The sequence below is a fragment of the Mugil cephalus genome, chromosome 6 (assembly GCF_022458985.1).
Source record: "Mugil cephalus isolate CIBA_MC_2020 chromosome 6, CIBA_Mcephalus_1.1, whole genome shotgun sequence".
Lineage (NCBI taxonomy): Eukaryota > Metazoa > Chordata > Actinopteri > Mugiliformes > Mugilidae > Mugil > Mugil cephalus.
In genome coordinates this window covers 20598366-20617045 of record NC_061775.1, presented here as the reverse complement: position 1 = coordinate 20617045, position 18680 = coordinate 20598366, and the positions used below count along the sequence as shown (strand labels likewise).

At 45.1% G+C, this 18680-nt stretch overlaps 1 protein-coding gene across 3 annotated transcripts in view; it reads left to right on the top strand.

Moving 5' to 3' along the window:
• The window catches only part of syde2 (synapse defective 1, Rho GTPase, homolog 2 (C. elegans)), a 49140-nt gene that overhangs the window by 8564 nt on the left and 21896 nt on the right, over positions 1 to 18680 (top strand). For all 3 annotated transcript variants that reach the window (XM_047586789.1, XM_047586791.1, XM_047586790.1), the window contains exons 2-4: positions 1614 to 1915; positions 2223 to 2610; positions 10678 to 11801. In XM_047586789.1, coding sequence (XP_047442745.1) covers positions 1614 to 1915; positions 2223 to 2610; positions 10678 to 11801 — 1814 coding nt within the window. The remainder of the gene's footprint in view (positions 1 to 1613; positions 1916 to 2222; positions 2611 to 10677; positions 11802 to 18680) is intronic.

The window sequence follows — 18680 nt, the reverse complement described above, 5'->3', positions numbered from 1 at the left end:
CCTCACGGCGCTGAGGTTCGGTTTTAGCTGGAAGGAGAAGGACGGCAGAGAGGCTGTTATTTTTCAGGCTGTTATTTGTTGAGATTAGTGATGCTTTTTCTTCTTCCCACTGCTTTATACAATCACAATGCATGTTATGCAGTCAGCTGGAATGCAGAGGAGTGGCATCCTGAACAAAATCAATTTCATCCCACTTTGTGTCATAACTGAAAAGAAGTTGTTTTGTCGCAGCGAGAGCAGGTCTGTGGCACAAGTTTGTGAAGTTATGGATCACGGGGAAAGCGGGGAGATGCAGTTCTGGTACGGCTGCCCAGGGAAAAGAACATCCCAGCGGAGCCCTAAACTCTCTGTGTGTCACTTTCAAGCTTTCGTCAATAAAAGCATTGAGGCACAAACAATACCCAAATCGTAGAAATTATGTAATCTTTAACCGTGTGACTTCTTTCTCTTGGATGACTCGGGGATTAATTATAGCACAGTCGCACATGCATCCGCTGGAAGTCATGCGCTAATCTAGTTAAATATTCCCAGATGTATTTATTTATTTTATTTGAATCTTTTTTTTTTGAGGGAAGCATAGGTTGTCATTATAGCATGCGGAGGGGCTCGTCTGGGAGCTGCCAAGGATCAAAACAGTCTTTTTTTTTACACGAGGCTGCTGTACAAGTTAGAGCAGGACCCTGCCCTCAGCACCGCACTCTCCCTGTCACACACACACACAGGTTGTTTTTCTCCTGCTGCATCTGCTATCAGTGCTTGTAAAAGAAAAAGAAAAAAGAATTTGATTTGCAGGTAAAGGTGCTTTTTTGAAGTCTCGGAAAGAAACCACCTCGCTATCTGACTGAAACGCTGTGACACAGTTAAAAAACAACCCCGGCAGGAACTCTTTTGTTCCTTTCTTCGGGACCACGTCACCATTTCTATTATTTAGGCTTTTTTTGCGCTGCGCGCATATCGCCACTGGCTGCACTTATCAACAGCCTCTTCATGCAGCCTCCCTTTCTCTCTGCTGTATTTTCACAGCTGCACCGCCAGCGGTTCTGGGCTCTTTTCTTTTCTTTTTTTTTTGCTGCGATGTGGAAGATACTAAATCCCTCCATCTCTCCGGGAAACTCTTTTGAATTCAGAGCCCACATATTCCTGAAGCTGAAATGGGATGTCCCTGAGGGTAAAAAAAAAAAGAAAAAGAAAGGGAGGAGGTGCTGCAGGGGATTGCGGTAGTGTGATTGAAAGTTTGAGTTTGCTCGTAAGGATGACACGACAATAGTCTATCCACAACTCATAAAACATCTCAGTCAGCTGAGACAAAGCAGAGAATTGGCTTTTTTTTTTGGGATGCTTTTAAATTCTCTACAGAGATGAGGTGAGAGAGAGTAATTCTATAAAAGCTAATGGTTTAGTATCAAACCTGTGGTTTCGTGATGCAGATGTTTTCTTCTCCTTGGCTCGACATGAAAAGTTAAACATCACTTTGTGGAGCTCAATTCAGTTCAACGTGTTAAATGATGACGATCACGATGATTAATTGCTTCTTTTGTGCCAGCTAAATGAAAACTTCAGCATCTATCGGTGCTTAAGAAATCTCTCACAGTCTTTGTCTGTCGCTCCCTCAGCTTTCATTGAGAATGTCCCGGCTCCGTGCGCTAACGGCCGAGAGGTGGGCCGCGGCGGCGAGCCCTCGTCGTGGAGGCCCCAGCTCACCACCATCACCGTCTCCAAGAAGCGCAACTGGCTGCAGCAGAGCTCCCTGGCCAAGAGTCACTGCGCCAAGGACGAGCTGCAGGGAACGCTGGGAGCCGAGGAGGAGGGCAGCCAGGGCTCCCACCAACAGCCTCCCCCTCCCAGCCCCTCGCCGGACCACCTGAGGCCCTCAGGGGGAGCTCCGCCACGGCCGGTCCGCCTCCAGCTGCCTCAGGTTAGCCCCGACAGTTTGTACAAGAGTGAGATTTAAAAGCCTAGTTTGGCTTTTTGTTTATGCTTGTTGAATGTGAAACTGCTGCCAGTTAGCTTAGCTTAGCATACAGAGTAGAAACAGGAGGAAACACTTCACCTGCCTCCGTCCAAAGATAACAAAATCCTCAGCACTTTTTAACAACTGCGCCTTACTGAGCAGCTGCCCCACTGTGAGAGTGCTGGTATGCCTGGCTGTTTTCCCATCGTAGACTAACCGTATGAATCTAATCTCAAACTTTTAACAGAGACGTGTGTTTCTCTCATTTCAGGTCAACGTCGGTGAGTCGAAAGCGTCGAAGAATGTGGACCCGGCCGAGGAGAACGACGCGGACGACGAGGGGGAGATCTGGTACAACCCCATCCCCGAGGACGACGAGCAGGAGGTCTCCAACAGGCCGTCCGCTCGCCTGCCGGCCCCCTCTCGAACGGAGTCCCAGAGGAGGCCCAGCAGGGCGGGGGACGCGGCCTACGGCGGCAGAGCCCCCGAGGGAGCCGGCGGCGCCGTGCCCGAGGTGCTGGTGGAGAGCGTCGGCGCGGGCCCGGGGGACGTGATTCAGGGGAATGCTATACATTCCACAGAGATAGTACATCTGCACAGGCAGATGCTCGCGTGCAAACCTCAGGAAGAGGGGGGGCCTTCCACCAGCCGACCAACAGGTAAGGAAAGAAAAAAAATAAATAAATCAAAGACACCTGCACCTCCTCTCCGCTCCAACTCCACTTCCCTTCCTGCTTCTTGTCGACTTCTTCATTCACTCTCTCCCTCCCAGCTCATTGGGCCGACGCTCGAGGGCCGAGCGGTGTTTGTCGGCTTGTCTCTCAGCCAGTCACTCTCAGCAGATTCTTGCGGTTGTGCACACCTTGAGCGCTAATTACAGCCAGTGTTGACACTGTTCCCAATCAACGGATCAACACGCTCGTTTAGCGTATTCCTGACTTCCTCTTTCGCAACTCACAAATAACCTAAGTATTTATATCTGCAGCTCCAGACATCAGACCACGTTTAATCATTTATTATAGATATTATGGTTTTGCCGTAGGGGGGCTTCACCGTCTGTACATTTAGCCAAAAAAAAACCCTTAGAGAGGGGAAACTTCCACAAACGTCTGGAAGGGTAACAAAGGAGGGATCGCTCTCGCTCTGCTCCTTTTGATGGGAGCAGGCAGGAGCCGTGGCTGTCTCATCATATCCCTCCTTATCGGTGTCCCTCATTAGTTAAATTCAGACAGACATTAGCCAGGAGGAATTCAGAGCTGACATTCCTGAGAAGAAAGAATATCCCTTTATTTTCGCCGGGTTGCTCTTGAAGGTTTTGAATCTAAACGTTGAGCTCCTTAAAACTCGGCTTAAGCTCTGAAAAAAGCCACCTGATGCTTCCCCTTTGGTTCCGCCGCATTTTATTTACTCGCGTTCTTGAAAATCAACTCCAAAGCGACGGGATAATGATGACAGCCAGCGCACGGCTCCCTGTCTCTTAATAAGCTCGGGCTGTTTTCTCTAACTTCCGACTTTTTGTTCTCTGTGATGTGGCAACATGGTAGTTTGAACCAATTGGCACATCTTGAGCTGAGCCTATAATTACAACTTTTGACAGCACTTTTCTGTGGCACGCAACAGCCATTTCTGGCTGTGCGAGCACAAAGCCCGCCTGAATTCTTCTGGTTTGCTGAAATCTAATACTTCAGTGTTCGCGGCAACAGTTTTACAGCCGGAATGAGGGATGGAAGCGCTTAAACCGCGAACTCCGAGACAGCGCAGCTCTTTTCAAAATCAAAATCAGAACCTGTCCCACGCGCTGCTCGAGCGGAAAGTTCTGTCTGCCAAAATAAATCTGCCCTTGATGAGGACGTGGGCTTCGATTGGGCGGACGATAAACTCCCTGAGCCTCATTGACTGGCTTCGGGCTCCTGGCTCTCGCCGGCGTCACGTGTGGCTCAGCGAAACTCTCCGTCCTGAGAGACTTTCCTCGTAGGATTAGGATTAAACCAGTCCTGAATGAGTCGCGAATGTACCAGCCCGGCCCAGGAAAGGGCACTAATCGCGCCACTCAGAGCCAATTAAATTTAGGTTATTTCCACTTGCACCTTTAGAGAGGTCGCAGCCCAGATGAAATTTGCTGCCGCTGTCTTCCGGGCCCCTTTATGCTGGCTAAGCAGATGCGTGGACGGAGCTGGAGCCTGGAACGGCTTGCTCAGCAGTTTCATCAGAGAAGAAAAGCTTTTTAATAATCACTGAGCCATCTACCTTTTTCACAAGTGATTAATTTCCTCTCTACTTGTACCTCTTCGCCATCCTGTAATAAATTTTTGTCAGTAGCAGCTCTGTGATAGTGTGGGTTTAATCGTTGCTGTGCGAATGAGACAAGGGAGCAGCAGTGTGTGGGTTTTTTTTATTTTTTTCCCTCTCGCTCCGGAACTGCCTCCCTCTCTGCTGCCTGTTGACTTTGCAATTGATTCCTGTGGGTTTGGCAACGCCATCCCACACTTCGCTGCAACTAAAAAAGAGCGGAGCAACGCGCGCCGGCTACGTGTCATCAAAGAGGAAGGCGCTCATTACTGCTTGTTTGTGTGTTTTGTGGATGCAGTGGGCTTCTTTCTTCATCTCTAGTTAAAAAAAAAAAAAACAACATCATGCTGTTAATGGAGTTCGTTCTGGCTGCAGGATGACGACGCCGCGCTCCTCCTCCACTTTTAAACCGGCGGGGTGCGTTGGGGGATGGAGGGCAGCAGTTCAGCCGGTCGCTCAATACATCCTCACTGTCCCATCCTGCAATTAGAGGATCCAAGTTTGAGCTCCGGTCTGCGTCCAAACAGACAGAATGACAAACATGCGCTGCCCTTTTTGAGCTCATGTTGATTACTCATAGTGTCTTCTGCTGTTGGAGGATTGTGGGTCAACACTATCTATCTGAAGCAAATCTACGTAAACATAGATTTGCACCAGCACGTAATTGGTCCATTAGCTTAGCTTAGCTTAGCTTAGCATAAGGATGGGAAATAGAATGAAGCAGCTAACTTTGGAGGTATTTTAGGGAGAGTCTGTTCTATAAAACTGTTTCCTGTCTTTATACTGAGCTAATAGGAGCCCATAAGAGCCACACTAACAACACAGGACACCCTCAGCCTCAGAAGGCCTGTGCCCATTCTCTGATGAGTTTTGGAGGGAGACCTATGCAATATTAAGCAGGTTGTCATAATTTTATGCCTGATCGGTGTTTGTCCAGCTTTTTATAATTTTATGTTGTCAAAATTGTCAAAGTATGTAATTCTGTGCATAACTAAACCTTACTAGATAGTTGTGTTTGTCGGCTGTATCTTTACCGCATGTACTCTATGTGTGTTTAGGTTACCACATAATGGAGAGCCTCACCACTCAGGGAATAATGGTCTTTGATCTAAGCTTTAACTACGAAACACAGCCTCTGTGTTGCGCTCCGCTCTTTTTCATGCCGTCTTCTCCGTCTTCTGTCTGCGACTCTTCATGAAAATGAGCCCATACAGACTCTGTGTGTGTGTATAAAAAAAAACAAAAAAAATTGACAGGGTTTTTGTCGATTGAGGCCGTCTGCTGAATTAATGAAGCAGATGTAGATGACTCTCAGCGACTATAGTTTCCCTGTGTCCGGCTGGCTGGTTCTTTTTCCCCCTCACCGGATACACTCCAGACTCCTCGTGTGCTGCCTATTGACAGACTTTTTGTTCATCTGAATGCTCTATTTGTATGGACAATAATGATTGATGGACTTTGGGGGTGGCGAGCTCTGTGCGTTCCCAATCTCTTGTTCCCTTTAGCGCCTGTTCGGGGAATCTGACTTGGCCTGCGCTCAGAATGGGATCAGAGCTATTTCTGGGGGTTGTTTTGGTCACGCTGGCCGTGGCGCTTGAGAATTGGCCCCGGCCGCTAAAGTTACAGAGAGTTCAAGCCTCTGAGTTCAAACTTGGAACCTAATCTAGGCTGACGATTGCATGGTTGGATCTGGGGGAAGTCAACAACCCGGAGGAGCAGTGAGAGCGCAGCACTTCAAAACCAGAACAGATTCCTTAGTGCGACGTTAGATGTGAAGTTCAGGTCACATAGTTTCTGGTCTGTTCTTCATTTTATCACCAAAGTAGCTTCAGTAAAAAAACAAAAAAAAACAAAACAGTCCAGTCAGAGTAGTCTAGCCTAGTCCCTGAGCATGTGTTAGCAAAAACTATGGTTGTTTATATATTTAAATTAAAAGATATTAAAAAGCAAAAAATGTCAGCCGCACACAAAATCAATTTTGCAAATTCATGTGATGAATTATTCAAGCCGCCGCGGCCTCTGCAGCTCAAACCTCTGCAAACTTCAGCTCGTTGCGTAAAAAGGTCGCCCCGCAGGTGATTACGAAACTAATTTGAGCCGGGTGTTTGACCTGCAGTGCTTCTTCCCACACGTCAGCACCTGGTCCGGCTGAATGGGTTGTTTGTCTCTGCTTTACCCGACTCTGAAGGCTGTTTTTTCCTCCAAATATATGTGTTTTTAGTCTTTAAGTTTCATTGACATAAAGACATGCGTCAATCAGCCACAACATTATGACCAGGAGAAGTGAATGACAATCTTGGTTTCTGTTCATCGAAAGTCAAACAAAGCCATTTGTCAGCTTCTTTTGGATCTGTATCTCCAGGCCGACTACCATTAGCAGCCTCTCTGTCGGCTGAGTTACATCAGTGCCGGCGGTGGTAGGCGGGTTAGGCTACATGAGGAGTGATTTGGCAGGGGGCCACAATGTGCTAGCGAGAGGGACTGCACGCTTGGATATATTAGCAGAGGTTTTGTAGCCATTGTAATGGAACGGCATGGGCTCCCGCAGCCCCTGAAAGGCCTTCCAACGCAGAGCGATTTAGAGCCGAGAGGAGAGGAGAGGAGAGGAGAAGAGAGGAGAAGAGAGGAGAGGAGGCAGCTCAAAACTGAGCCTCGGCCACAGAGTGACGGAGCTACAGGACAAGTATGCCTTTCACCAGCTTATTTACACTCCTCTTGTTTGTCAGCACATCCCGCTCCCTTCTGTTTTTTACAATTAACGCACACGTTTGGCGGACATGCTTGCACGCACGCACAATCAACAGAAGACAAGTCCTTTTATTGGGGCAATCAAGGACGGCAGATTATTTCCTCCTTCCAAGCCTTATCAGAGATTGCTCCGTCTCTCGTTTTCTCTCACGCACACGCACATTCTTGCAGACCGAGCGCCTAAAAAAAACTTGTCTAATCGGAGGACAGTTCACATTTCTGTTATTTACATCTTTGCTGTTGCCCCGGAGTGACAATTTGGCGCACGGCTGTAGAAACAAAATATTTGATACGGATCATCCACGAATCACACACACCCTGCACCCGCCGTCGTCCTGCTGCACCTGTCTGGAGCCAGTGCTGTGAAAAGCCATAAATTCCTGGGCTTTGTTAAGAGGTGTCAGTCTCCGGGTGCCTGAGGAGGGCCGTCCGGGTCGGAGAGGGCACGAGCGTCTTCACGTAAATGCATATTTACATGCACTCTCCCTTTGTGTTACAGTAATGTGCCGAGTGCACGTTGAAGCGCTGGAGGTGGACGCGCTAACTCGGGCTCAGGTGTCACCCAGAGGAATGCGGACCTTTTGCCCTTTGACCCCAGAACATGGCCCTAGAGGGTTGAGTGTCAAACTGTCGGCCCTGAACCTCGGCTAGCGAGGTGTCACGTTTCTCTGCTGGCTGCTGCCACAAGGCCAAAGGCTACAGAGGACACGGCTTTCATGTGTGTGTGTGTGTGTGTGTGTGTGTGTGTGGGAAGCCACAGTCATTAACAATGCAACAGTCATTAACTTTGGCAGGTCTGCCTTACGGGGTTGGTGGACATTGCCCCTGTCCGTGTTGTTTATCAAATAAATGGGACGACAGCAGGACACTGATGGGAATTTAACTGTTAGTTATGAGCATTATCTATGAACTGACTATAATAATTAATATAATATAATATTGAGCATTAGCCAATCCAAGCCAAGGTCAGTGTTAGAAAAGTGAAAGAAACAGCCTACAATGTATTTATGTTCCCTAATTTAAAGGCCCTGACCCACCAAATGGTCATCAATGTATAATGGTTCCAATGCATTGCTCTTAACAGAAGTATGACTAGTGCCAACGGTGCCGCCCACAAATGGCAAAACATGTGCAACCCTTGGGTTGGTGTGTCAGGCCCTAATATATTAGTAGAAAGTTATGATGTTTAAGTCAACCATTTACAGCTTCTTTAAATGTGTCTTTTGTGTGCAAAATGTTTCAGCACCGGTTAAGTTCCACCCTCAGCCACCTTTCCCTCTGCCGTAATTTAATACAGTAGTCATGAAAGAACTCTAAAGGAGTCAGCTGTGTTTCATGTTGAAGGAATGTCACTCCTGAAAACCTTGTTTCAGTCCCCGTACCAAAGCTCCCTGTGTTTACCCGACCCCTCCCCAGATGTTGTTTGGCGAATTTGCACCTCCACCCTTTGGGCTCTCCCTCCTCAGTGCGCCTCTGTGTCTATTACTGGCAGGAAGCCGTGACAGGGAAGGCCACTCAGCCGGGCCAAAAGGAGGCTAAACATGGTTTGACGAGGAATGTGAGAGAGAACAGGCATGTCCATTTGTACGTTCTACCGGCCCGGCTTGCCAGCCTTCCAGTCGACCATCCAGACCTCTGAGTGCCTGGACAAGGGGCGCCTTTGTCCCCTCGTCTGCTGGCTGCACCCTGCCCTGCTCCTGCCCCCCATCTTACCCTTCTCTCCATCCTGTTGCACCTCCTCTTCCTCCCTCCTTTCACTCGCGGGCCCTCGCCCCAGAATAGCACAGCAGGTCCCCTCTGAAAATAGAGCTGGTGATGTTGGCAGGGTCAGGCTCTCCCTCCGTTCTTATCTCACTTACAGAACCCGTGTTTTCTTCGGGTAATGTGTTAGAAGAAAGAAAATAGCCTGTACAAGCACAGCAGATACATTTGTAGCTCAGATAAGAAACCCGCAATCTAAAAGTAAATTCTTTCTGCTGACCCTTAAAGCTGCTGTAATCAATGCTTTATATGAAGAATGGATCAGTGGGTAGTAGTTTTATGGGACAGATAAGAAAAATTGTTGCTGCTCTCATCACCGTTTTCCTGGATGTAGGCAGCTGTTTAACCAGAAAAGGCTCAGTCATAGAGAACAACTTAAGTGGTTGTTAGCTGGTTAAGCTACTTGTTGAACATAGTGGAGCATTTAACAGCTTAAAGTGCATTCACATGCTCCTCAGATGGTCTCTTTTAGCAAGTTGGGAACTCCTTTTCCCTTTGATGTGTTTGTGGAGGATTTAAGCTTTTTTTTTCGATTGCCGTTTCTAGTATTTTAAAGACAACGAAGACGAAGGAAAATGCTGCAGGGGAGCTATGGAATATGAATTACTCCAAACGTAGGCTGGTTAATCATTAAAAAAGTTCATATTTTGCTCAAAATTGACATGGTCAGTGCTCCACAAACACTTCATGTGGAGCAACTTCATTAGACCAACGTGTTTTGGTTCTTCTAAACACTAGAAGCATTGCTGGAGTTTAGACCACTTTATGTTTCTTTCTCCATGCACCTTGGAGGTTGTCCTAAAAATACAGCCGTCAGAAACCTTTTATATCCGGATCTGGGTCAGGTTTACTTATCTTGGCAACCCAGCAAGTCGTGTACCAAGGTATTTAGAGATTTTATGAGTTTGTCCAGTCAGGATTCAGTTTCCTTTTATTAACAACACAGCTACAAAACAGCTAAGAAAATGGCGCCAAAGGTGCTACTAACTACTGGAAATCACAAACGAGCTGTAGTACAGACGAGCCTAAAACAAAAATTCTTAGCAAAGTCGTTACTTGTCCTGCCAGGCAGGTGCAAAAATTATGTAAACTTATCAAGAAGAAACTTAACTGATCCTTATCTCTATGATTTTAGTTGCTTTTCTGCCACAAGTTGACCAAAATGACAGGGATGCAATCCTTTACGGTCAAAGCCACAGTATGCATCCTGTAAACTAAACAGTGGCTGTCACTTAGAAACCATAGACGCTGAAAGTTTACATTCATGTTGACATCTATCTGGATGAGAGCTGCATACAAGGTCTGGTCCAAATGAATATATTTCAACTTGAATGATGATAGTGTAACTTTAGCTCAGTCCTGAAGCAGCTGGTGACTCTAGACAGACATTTCCCTATTATAATTCTCTCTCGTTTTGATGGAGAGAGCAATCTCCTCAACTGTTAATATGTTGTGTATGTAGACTTTTTACTTAAGAGTTCATATGAAGTGCTGAATGTATCTCTGTTGCTGGATTACAGGGTTGCTTGTAGACCTAATCACTTGATGATGTGCCACTGAGGTGTATCACCGTAGTAAATTATGGCTCATGCACACTTTGCCTTTGCTTTCAGTCTTCCTTTTCCTGTCTGCCTTCACTGGACATCTGAGCTAATACTCGTAATCACAAGAGTAAAGCAGATTGTCTTGTGAAACCGGTGATTATAGTGACTTCAAGAACTTGTGACTAGTGGTACCCATTTTTTCCTGTGAGCGAGCCAAAACAAAAAAATGCTCTCTTTTCATTTTCCCTGCCAGAGAATTTGGCAAGAAAGTTGTTTAAACACTTGGTTCCACCAATGTCAACCAGAGAAAAATCAACATTTATGTGCGTCACAAAACCTTTCTAATCTGTTGATTTTTCTCTTTCTTTGTTATTTACTCTGCAGATGGTCTTGATCTGCCCAACGCTGTTGGCTTTTCACCTCCTTCCAGTCCAAACCCGACCAAGAAGAGCAGCTCCATCAACTGGTCCTTCCCGGACAAGATCAAGTCCCCGCGCACCGTCAGGAAGATCTCCATGAGGATGAAGAAACTTCCAGAGCTTAGCCGGAAACTCAGCGTGAAGGGAAGCAGCAACGGGAGCAGTCAGTTAGAGCCAAGGGCCCATTCACCTCGATCCAACGCCAGTGGATCGGAGGCCGTTTCCCAGACTTCAGGCCCTCCCCGATTAGCTTCATCCGGGGTCGGTCAGGCGAGCCGCAACGTGATATCACGCTACCACCTGGACAGCAGTGTGTCCACGCAGCACAGCTTCAGTAAAAAGAAAACTAACGGCAGCTCAAAGTCCGCCAGCAAGGGTGGCTACCTCAGCGACGGTGACTCACCAGAGCTGGTGGCCAAATCTGGGAAGCACGGATCTGCGGAGGGGAAGGGAGGGAAAGGCAAGGAGACAGAAGGAGGAAGCGCTGGAAGCTCCAGAGTAAACGGCACAGAGCTGGATATAGATGCTTTCCGACATTACAGCTTCACCGAGCAGCCCAAGTGCAGCCAGTACATCTCCGGACTGATGAGCCTGCACTTTTATGGCGCTGAGGACCTCAAGCCTCCACGCATTGACTCTCGGGACGTCTACTGCGCCATCCAGGTGGACTCCGTCAACAAAGCGCGAACCGCTCTTCTCACCTGTCGGACGACCTTCCTGGACATGGACCACACCTTCAACATCGAGCTGGAGAACGCCCAGCACCTGAAGCTGGTGGTGTTCAGCTGGGAGCCGACGCCGAAGCGGAACCGCGTCTGCTGCCACGGCACGGTGGTGCTCCCCGCGCTCTTCCGGGTGACGCGCTCGCACCAGCTGGCGGTGAAGCTGGAGCCGCGGGGGCTCATCTACGTCAAGCTGAGCCTGATGGAGCAGTGGCAGAACTCGTTGGACGGCGGGCCGGATGGAGACAGGGAGCCGCAGGTGTTTGGCGTGGAGGCGTGGCGGGTGGTGGAGAGGGAGAACACGGGGCTGATGGTGCCACTGCTGATAAGCAAGTGCATCAATGAGATCGAGAAGAGAGGCTGCCAGGTGAGTCAATAAATCCGGAAGCTTTTATGTCCATTTTACGTCCTTTTTAGATGGATTAGTTTGGTCTTTGTTTGTCAGAAAAGGACAGTGTTGGGCAAATTACTTCAAAAACGTCATGCATTTTCTTATTACTTGTACGGTAATTTAAAAGTAATTAGTTACATTATAATGTTTATGCCTTTGAATTGTAAAGCATAACATTATTTTTAAGTTACTTTCACCAAAATAACTGGAAATATGCATTCAGTGTAGCTCATTTCCACATCCAGTTGATGCGAAATGGCACAATGACTAAGCTAGGCTAACGCTAACAACAGTACAATATAATGGCTGCATTCATGGCTCATGGTGCAGTACATATTGTGATACTGTAAATTTAGGTGTTCATATTGAAATCAATGTTGCTAGAAGGTACTACTGTATATTATAACCATTATATTATAACAGCTAAAGAAAGCTGGCACCACGCTAGGTGTTTCGTTAAATTACTTGCGCTATTTCGAGAGGTACAGAGATCTTTTGGTTTCAAAGTGAATTTAACTATAATGTCCTTCATATCCTTTTCTCTGAAGAACTGAAAATAATGAGCACATGTCCATCTCGCGAATCTAGAGTCCGACTCTGCTGCTGCAGTCATCTTCTGCCCAATCAGCTGTTCTCTAGCACTTGACATGGATTATATTTTTCTGCTAATCTCGAATTTGGAAAAAAACACACAATTTAATTAATTGAATTAATTTTGGGTTTAAAATCCATTGTAACGTGCATTACTGACATTTGTACATTTAAAGATTACAATTATTTTTTTGTAATGCCTTACATTACTGAGTTACACCAAAAAGTAATTTTTCCATTACTTGTGTAATGGAAAAGGACAATTATCTAATTTCTTGTTTCTATTTTTGTAAAATATTCAGATTACAAGCAGCAAACCTAGATTTTTTCTTAACTAATCAAATAACTGTCTCCTCTATAAAGTACAGAGTCCTTAAATTTTTTTTTCCAGTTGCCCAATTTACCTTTGCAGGGCAACACAGTGAGGTTAAGTGAATTTTAAGCAGCTTTATGGATGGAAAAACCTAAATAAAAATGCACAGAAAGACAGATCTTTTGCAAGTAAGGCAGGAAGTAAGCGCAAAGAAAAACAAGTTGACAGCTTACTGTGAACAGAAATATTAGGTTTTAACATTTTCAAAGTTAAAACCAAGTAAAATAAACTCACAAATTACATTACAGCCATTTATTGGTTTACTAACAATGTCAGACCTATACCACGCGTATGTCTGTGGACGTACGTATAAACACTACATGTGGATGAAAGTAAATCCTGTTCTGTAAACTGAATACGGACAAAGAACACCGGTAGGACACAGTTGTATAACACATTTTTGCACTGGAGCGAAAGAGTAGCTGATGAAACGGCCCACAGCATCCTTTTAGCTCCGTGAGATGAGTGCACGCCCTGCGGCCTGTAACAACGCTGAATGAGATGTAGCACACTTCACGACGTCACCGAGCTCCTGCCGTCCTGCGGCCGCCGGCTCTTTTATTCAGACAGCAGAGAAAAGACTTAAGAGAGTGATGACGGGAGAGGGGGGATCATGTGATCGTCTCCGGTTTTGTGCCCCCACCTGCCCCTCCATATTACATGGTGTCTTTGAAACCCAATATGCAGAGAACAGAGGGAGACAGCGACGTTTCTCCTCATTAGAACCGAGGCAGTAAAAGTGTCTGACCTCTGTTCCTGACTGATCACTCATGGGTGGGGGGGAATCAGTTAGAGGGGTGGCACACCAGGGGTAACGGGTGCCTGGGGCCAATAGCAAACATTAGGCCTCTACATGCAGCCTGTACATCAGATCAGACCCTGTAGCATCTGTGAAGCACAAGTAGTCAATCAGATCAGTTTTAATTGTTCATTGTGGAGTCAAATTTCAGATATCTTGATGTTTTCTCAAGATTATTATTTTTATTTATACGTGTTCACAACATTTTCTACTGGTTGAGAGAGGAATTATTGCAGCAGATTGACTAAGGATGGACTATTTTACTGTGATGATGAGTAAATATTGTAGAATAATCCCACACTAGTAGTAAAACAGGTGTATATGTTCCTGTGATGTGAAGTCTAGGGACATTTACAGCTCAGAGATAAAAAAGAAAAAAAAAAATTAAATGTTATCAAGATGAAATGAAGAAACTGTGACATTTACGGTTTCATTTATTATGACATATTTATTCATATTTAAACACATTTAAACTGCTATGTCTGTAACGTCAATAGCGCGACCAACTACTGTAACACCTGTAGTCTGTGTGCAACATTTTTTTTTTCTCATTCATAAAAAGCTAAAACCGTAGCCATCCAAAACAGGGACTGTTCCTAGAAACTGGGGACGTCTGGTAACCCTACAAACCTCACCTTTTTTTGGCTTCTCGTTTTGCGGACTTTTGGGGAGTTTTACTCTCTAAAGGGAAAACTCTTACTGAAATAAAGTCTTGTACAGCAACAGATAGGTGGATGGTGCTATTTTAGGCTCCAGGAGAAACTGCATGAAAAAAGGGCGTGGAGACGTGAACCGAGCCACACGTGTGCTTGAGGCTAGTGGCTCCAGTTTAAAGATTTACGGCCTCGAGCTACAAAGAGCCTGTGTTCACATCGAGAGTGAGAAGAAATTCGTTGAGATCATTGGACGTCACCATGCCTTTAAAAATGAACTGATGAAATGAAGCCATATGATTGGTTGGCATGTCAGTGGAGAGTTGGGAAAGAAGTTAAGCTGAACTTTAAGCATCTTTCATGTGAGCGAGTGTCTGCGCTGAGACAGGGAGGTACACAAGCATAAATCGAGCTTAACATAATGAAACTCAGTCTGATTGATTAAAGAAGAAAGGTATATCCTCATTCCAGTGTTTCAGGAGAGCAGTGCTTATACATATACATATCTCTACAATGCTGGTAACTCCTCACCTAGCCGTTCGGCTTTAACACTCAGTTTGTTTTTGCCGTGCCGTGATTCCTATCAGTCTTATCTGTCTCCGTGTTTCACCCCGTCTGACAGTGTTTTTGTCTTCTGTGCCTCATTTCTTCCCCCGTTTTGCGACATGTTTTCATTAAAGAGCTGCAGACTTTGTACGTGCTATCAGTCTGAGATCAAGTGTAAGGGCAGCCGGGGCGGGTGAGGGGGTGGGGGGGGTTTGTGATGGGGTTGACACCAGATCCCGGAGGAATTTTCAGGTTGTGCTGCTACGGCACGCAGCCCTGCTCGTTTACAAATGACTGTGCGGATGTTGGATGGAGTCTCTCTTCAAATTGCGTGTCCTCGGGGCTTCTCCGAGCTTTTAAGACAGTGGCTGTTTTGAAAAGACTGCAGAATAATGTGTGTGCCAGAGACTGGGGTTAGGTATGTGAGCACTCGGAGCCTGTTAAAAAGAAGCTTTTTTTTTTTTTTTTTAAATGTAGTTATTCCAGTAACCTACATACATGCCACGCATGGTTGTAAAAAAATGCACACAGATGTTGGAACATGTTGGGAGCAGCGACACAGACTCCTTGGCGTTGGCATGTTTTTTTTTCACTCTCAGACTAAAACCTGTTTTTTTCCGAATCAGAAACGCCGCTGTCTTCATCTGTCTTTTTAAAAAAATGGGATTTTCCTTCTTAGATCTCTAAATGTTCCACGACGGCTCTTTTCAAACGTCACATGGCTAGTATAAGACGAGCGCTGCTTGTATATGTAAGATCTGACACAAAGAGTGGAAGCGGTGGTACTGAGGCAGAAAAGCTGTGAGCTGGAAAGAAATACTCTTATCTGGCTCCTCAGAGGCTGCATCATAGATGATGTTAAACGTTGGCTCACAAGTTAACTCCACGCTGGAAGCAGTTGTGTTGAGTTGATGGTCTGATGAGTTTTTCCTGTTTTTATTTTTGTCCCTCGGCTTGAAGTGAAAGCACGTTTTATATCTGACATGACAACAAGCCCCTCGACAGCTTAACGCACGCTTGTCGTGATTTTACTGCCTCACGTTTATCAAGATTACAAATTAAAAGCTTGACTGTGTTTGTTTTGTGTCTGTGTTGGATTCAGACCAGAGCCACAAGGAAAGGAAAGGCTTGTCAGTGTTTTGGCCGTTGGTGCTGGTATTTCTTTGCCGTTTTAATCTCCTCAGACCCGGCGTCCTCATATGTGGACATTATATTTTAGGTTTGTGGCAGCTTATTCTGCTTCGTTTAGACCTGTTGTCCTCATGAGGAGACACTTTTGTGGGTCAATACACTTGTTTAATTATGCTTATTAACTGTAGTTTGATATGACATGAAAATTTAACAAATTCACAGGTACACGATTGGGGACGTTGGGATTTCATCGTTTCCAATTCTGCTTTTGCATTGAAATAAGAATTTGGTATAAAAAAACAACTTCTTGTTCAAAGTTGATGCTTATTTTTTATACTTCTTAGGTCCTACTAATCCCAAACACCTCAAGATCTTTATCTTATCTTAAAGAAGTTAAGACGCATTCCCAGCAAATGCTTGGGTCTCATGAGGTTAAGGCCTTAATCTAATCTATTAGTTGTTCAACTGTATCTCAATAGTTCTTTTTGTAATTTAAGACTTTTCACAAACATAGAAATTATCTTAAAATGGATGCATTTGATGTGACCTTTCACCAAAATATGGTTTTGATTGAACTAAATCAATAAATAATTATTTTCAGTCTTATTTCCATTCATGGTTACAGATATTATGTGGCTCACAGTCCTCGAAATAAATGCAAAACCCATTACTTCTGCACTCGATCAAACACACGAGTTCAGTCAGTGTTTACACCTCTTTCCTGCTGAGGGAAGTCATTTAGTTCACAGGTTATTGTGTCTGCTTCAATCCACATATACTGTTGGTCTTGGCTGCTGCTGCCTGTCGTTGCCCGGCAGCCGTGGTCCATAAGTGCGAGTCCTCTTTTCTTTTTTTTTTGTCTTTTTTTGCTAACAGCTGTTCCCCGCCTGCACTCAGTGAGACACTCTTTTTTTTTTTTTTTTTTCTGAATGGACTTGTTGTTCATTGTGCCCACTGACTTCTGTTTACTCGCACACAAAGCCAAATCCCTTCCTAATCTGTCCTCCTCTCTCGTTCTCGTGCGAGGTTTAGAAAACGCTGCTCAACTCGACGACGACGGTTCACAAATAGTTGGTGCGGTGCGACGAGGGGAGACATTACAGTGCTCCTACTACGCTGGAGCCCAGAAAGGCCACTGTGTGTGTGTGTGTCATTGTGTGTGCGGGTGTGTTTGTGTGGAACCGGACCCGACCCGCCATTCACAGCCCACTGACTTAACACGTTACCGGGGCAACCACACCAGTTGGCCTGCCGTGCCACATACCAGACAGACACATGTAGGAGAAATTATGGTATGTCTGCAGCCGGGCCTAATCCCAACATAACAAGGAGAGAGCGGCGGTGCTGAGTTTCAGATATCGAATGTCTCAGGTTCCTTTAGGTCACACTCTGCGGGTTTAGGCAAAGAAACATAAATGCTTTATTGCAGACTGCTTTCATTTTTTTTTTTTTTTTTTTAAAGCCATCACCGGGGTTTTTAGGAGGGCTCGGTGTTTATCCACTCAGTCAAAAAGATGTGACACTTTTATCAGAGCGTTTTACTTTTAAAGGAGCCGTCTGATAAAAATGCACTCACTCAAGTTGCTTTAGTAGGAGCTTGGCTTTTATCAGTCCCAGCATTTAAACAGCCTAATGTTAGTTAATGCTAACACACTCCAGATAGATAGGTGCTTTGTAATCGACATTAAGGAGTCAGTTTGACAAGTTTATGACTCTTTATTTAGCTTTGCGGAGCCACTATTCCTATTCATCATTTGAATTAAGGGTTGACTTCACGAGCAATAAAAATCACCTATAAACAGCACACTGAGAGGGCAGGTTGCCAACTTTTAAGACTTTTTCAAGATTCAGCATTTACCATCGCTTTACAAATAAATGCTGCAGATGCGTTTTAGTAAGAAAAAAAAAACGTATACCTCCGCTCATTTCTTTATATTTAATAGTTTCACCTTTTTCCTGGAAATCAACCACAAGTTTCTGAAAAGTTTTGAAGCTCAGCGTTGCGTCTCTGTCCGTCGCCATATTGGCAATACCTCAATGTGCTGTAACTCTTATTCAGAAAGAGGTGAAACGTTGTGGAGTGGAATGGGACCAACTTCAGCGGATAGCTGGACACTCTTGATTATTCATAACTTTAAGCTGAGATATAATTTAAACGCTGCGTAAAGCTTTCATGCATATGGAAATTGGCTAAAGAGACCCTGTGCCAACTTAAAATAAGTTAATTTCTGCTTTAAATGTGGATATTTTCACATCAAGGTCTGTGGAAACTGGCTGGAGTAAGCCTCAAGTGGACATTTGAGGAACTACACTTCCTGTTTTGTTTTTTTTTGGCCCAGGAGATGGAGGAGCTAAAATTAAATATTACGATATTAAGTCAATGTGGTGACTTAATGTCTCCGCTATTAAACCATGTGTTCAGTTCAGTTTATAAAGAATAAAATGACTTTCCACCACGGCCGCTGCGGCTGTTCATCTTTAAACATTATTACAGCTTTTGTTTAGTCCGTCTCGGCTGAGAAGAGGCACCTGGTTGTCAGTCAAGGCAGATTTATTTTGTCTATCCTGAGTTTTTTTTTTTTTTTTTCCAAAGCTTTACAAGGTACGTGTAGCTCTTTTGATTCGGGCACGGAAAAAGCAATTAAACAAAAAAAAAAAACTTAGGATAATCCTCATGAAGAGCAACAGAGCAGGGAACCCTCTTTGAAGATGGACTAGGTGCTGCAGAAAAAGTTGCCTTAGCCCTCTCGATTGATTCTGTT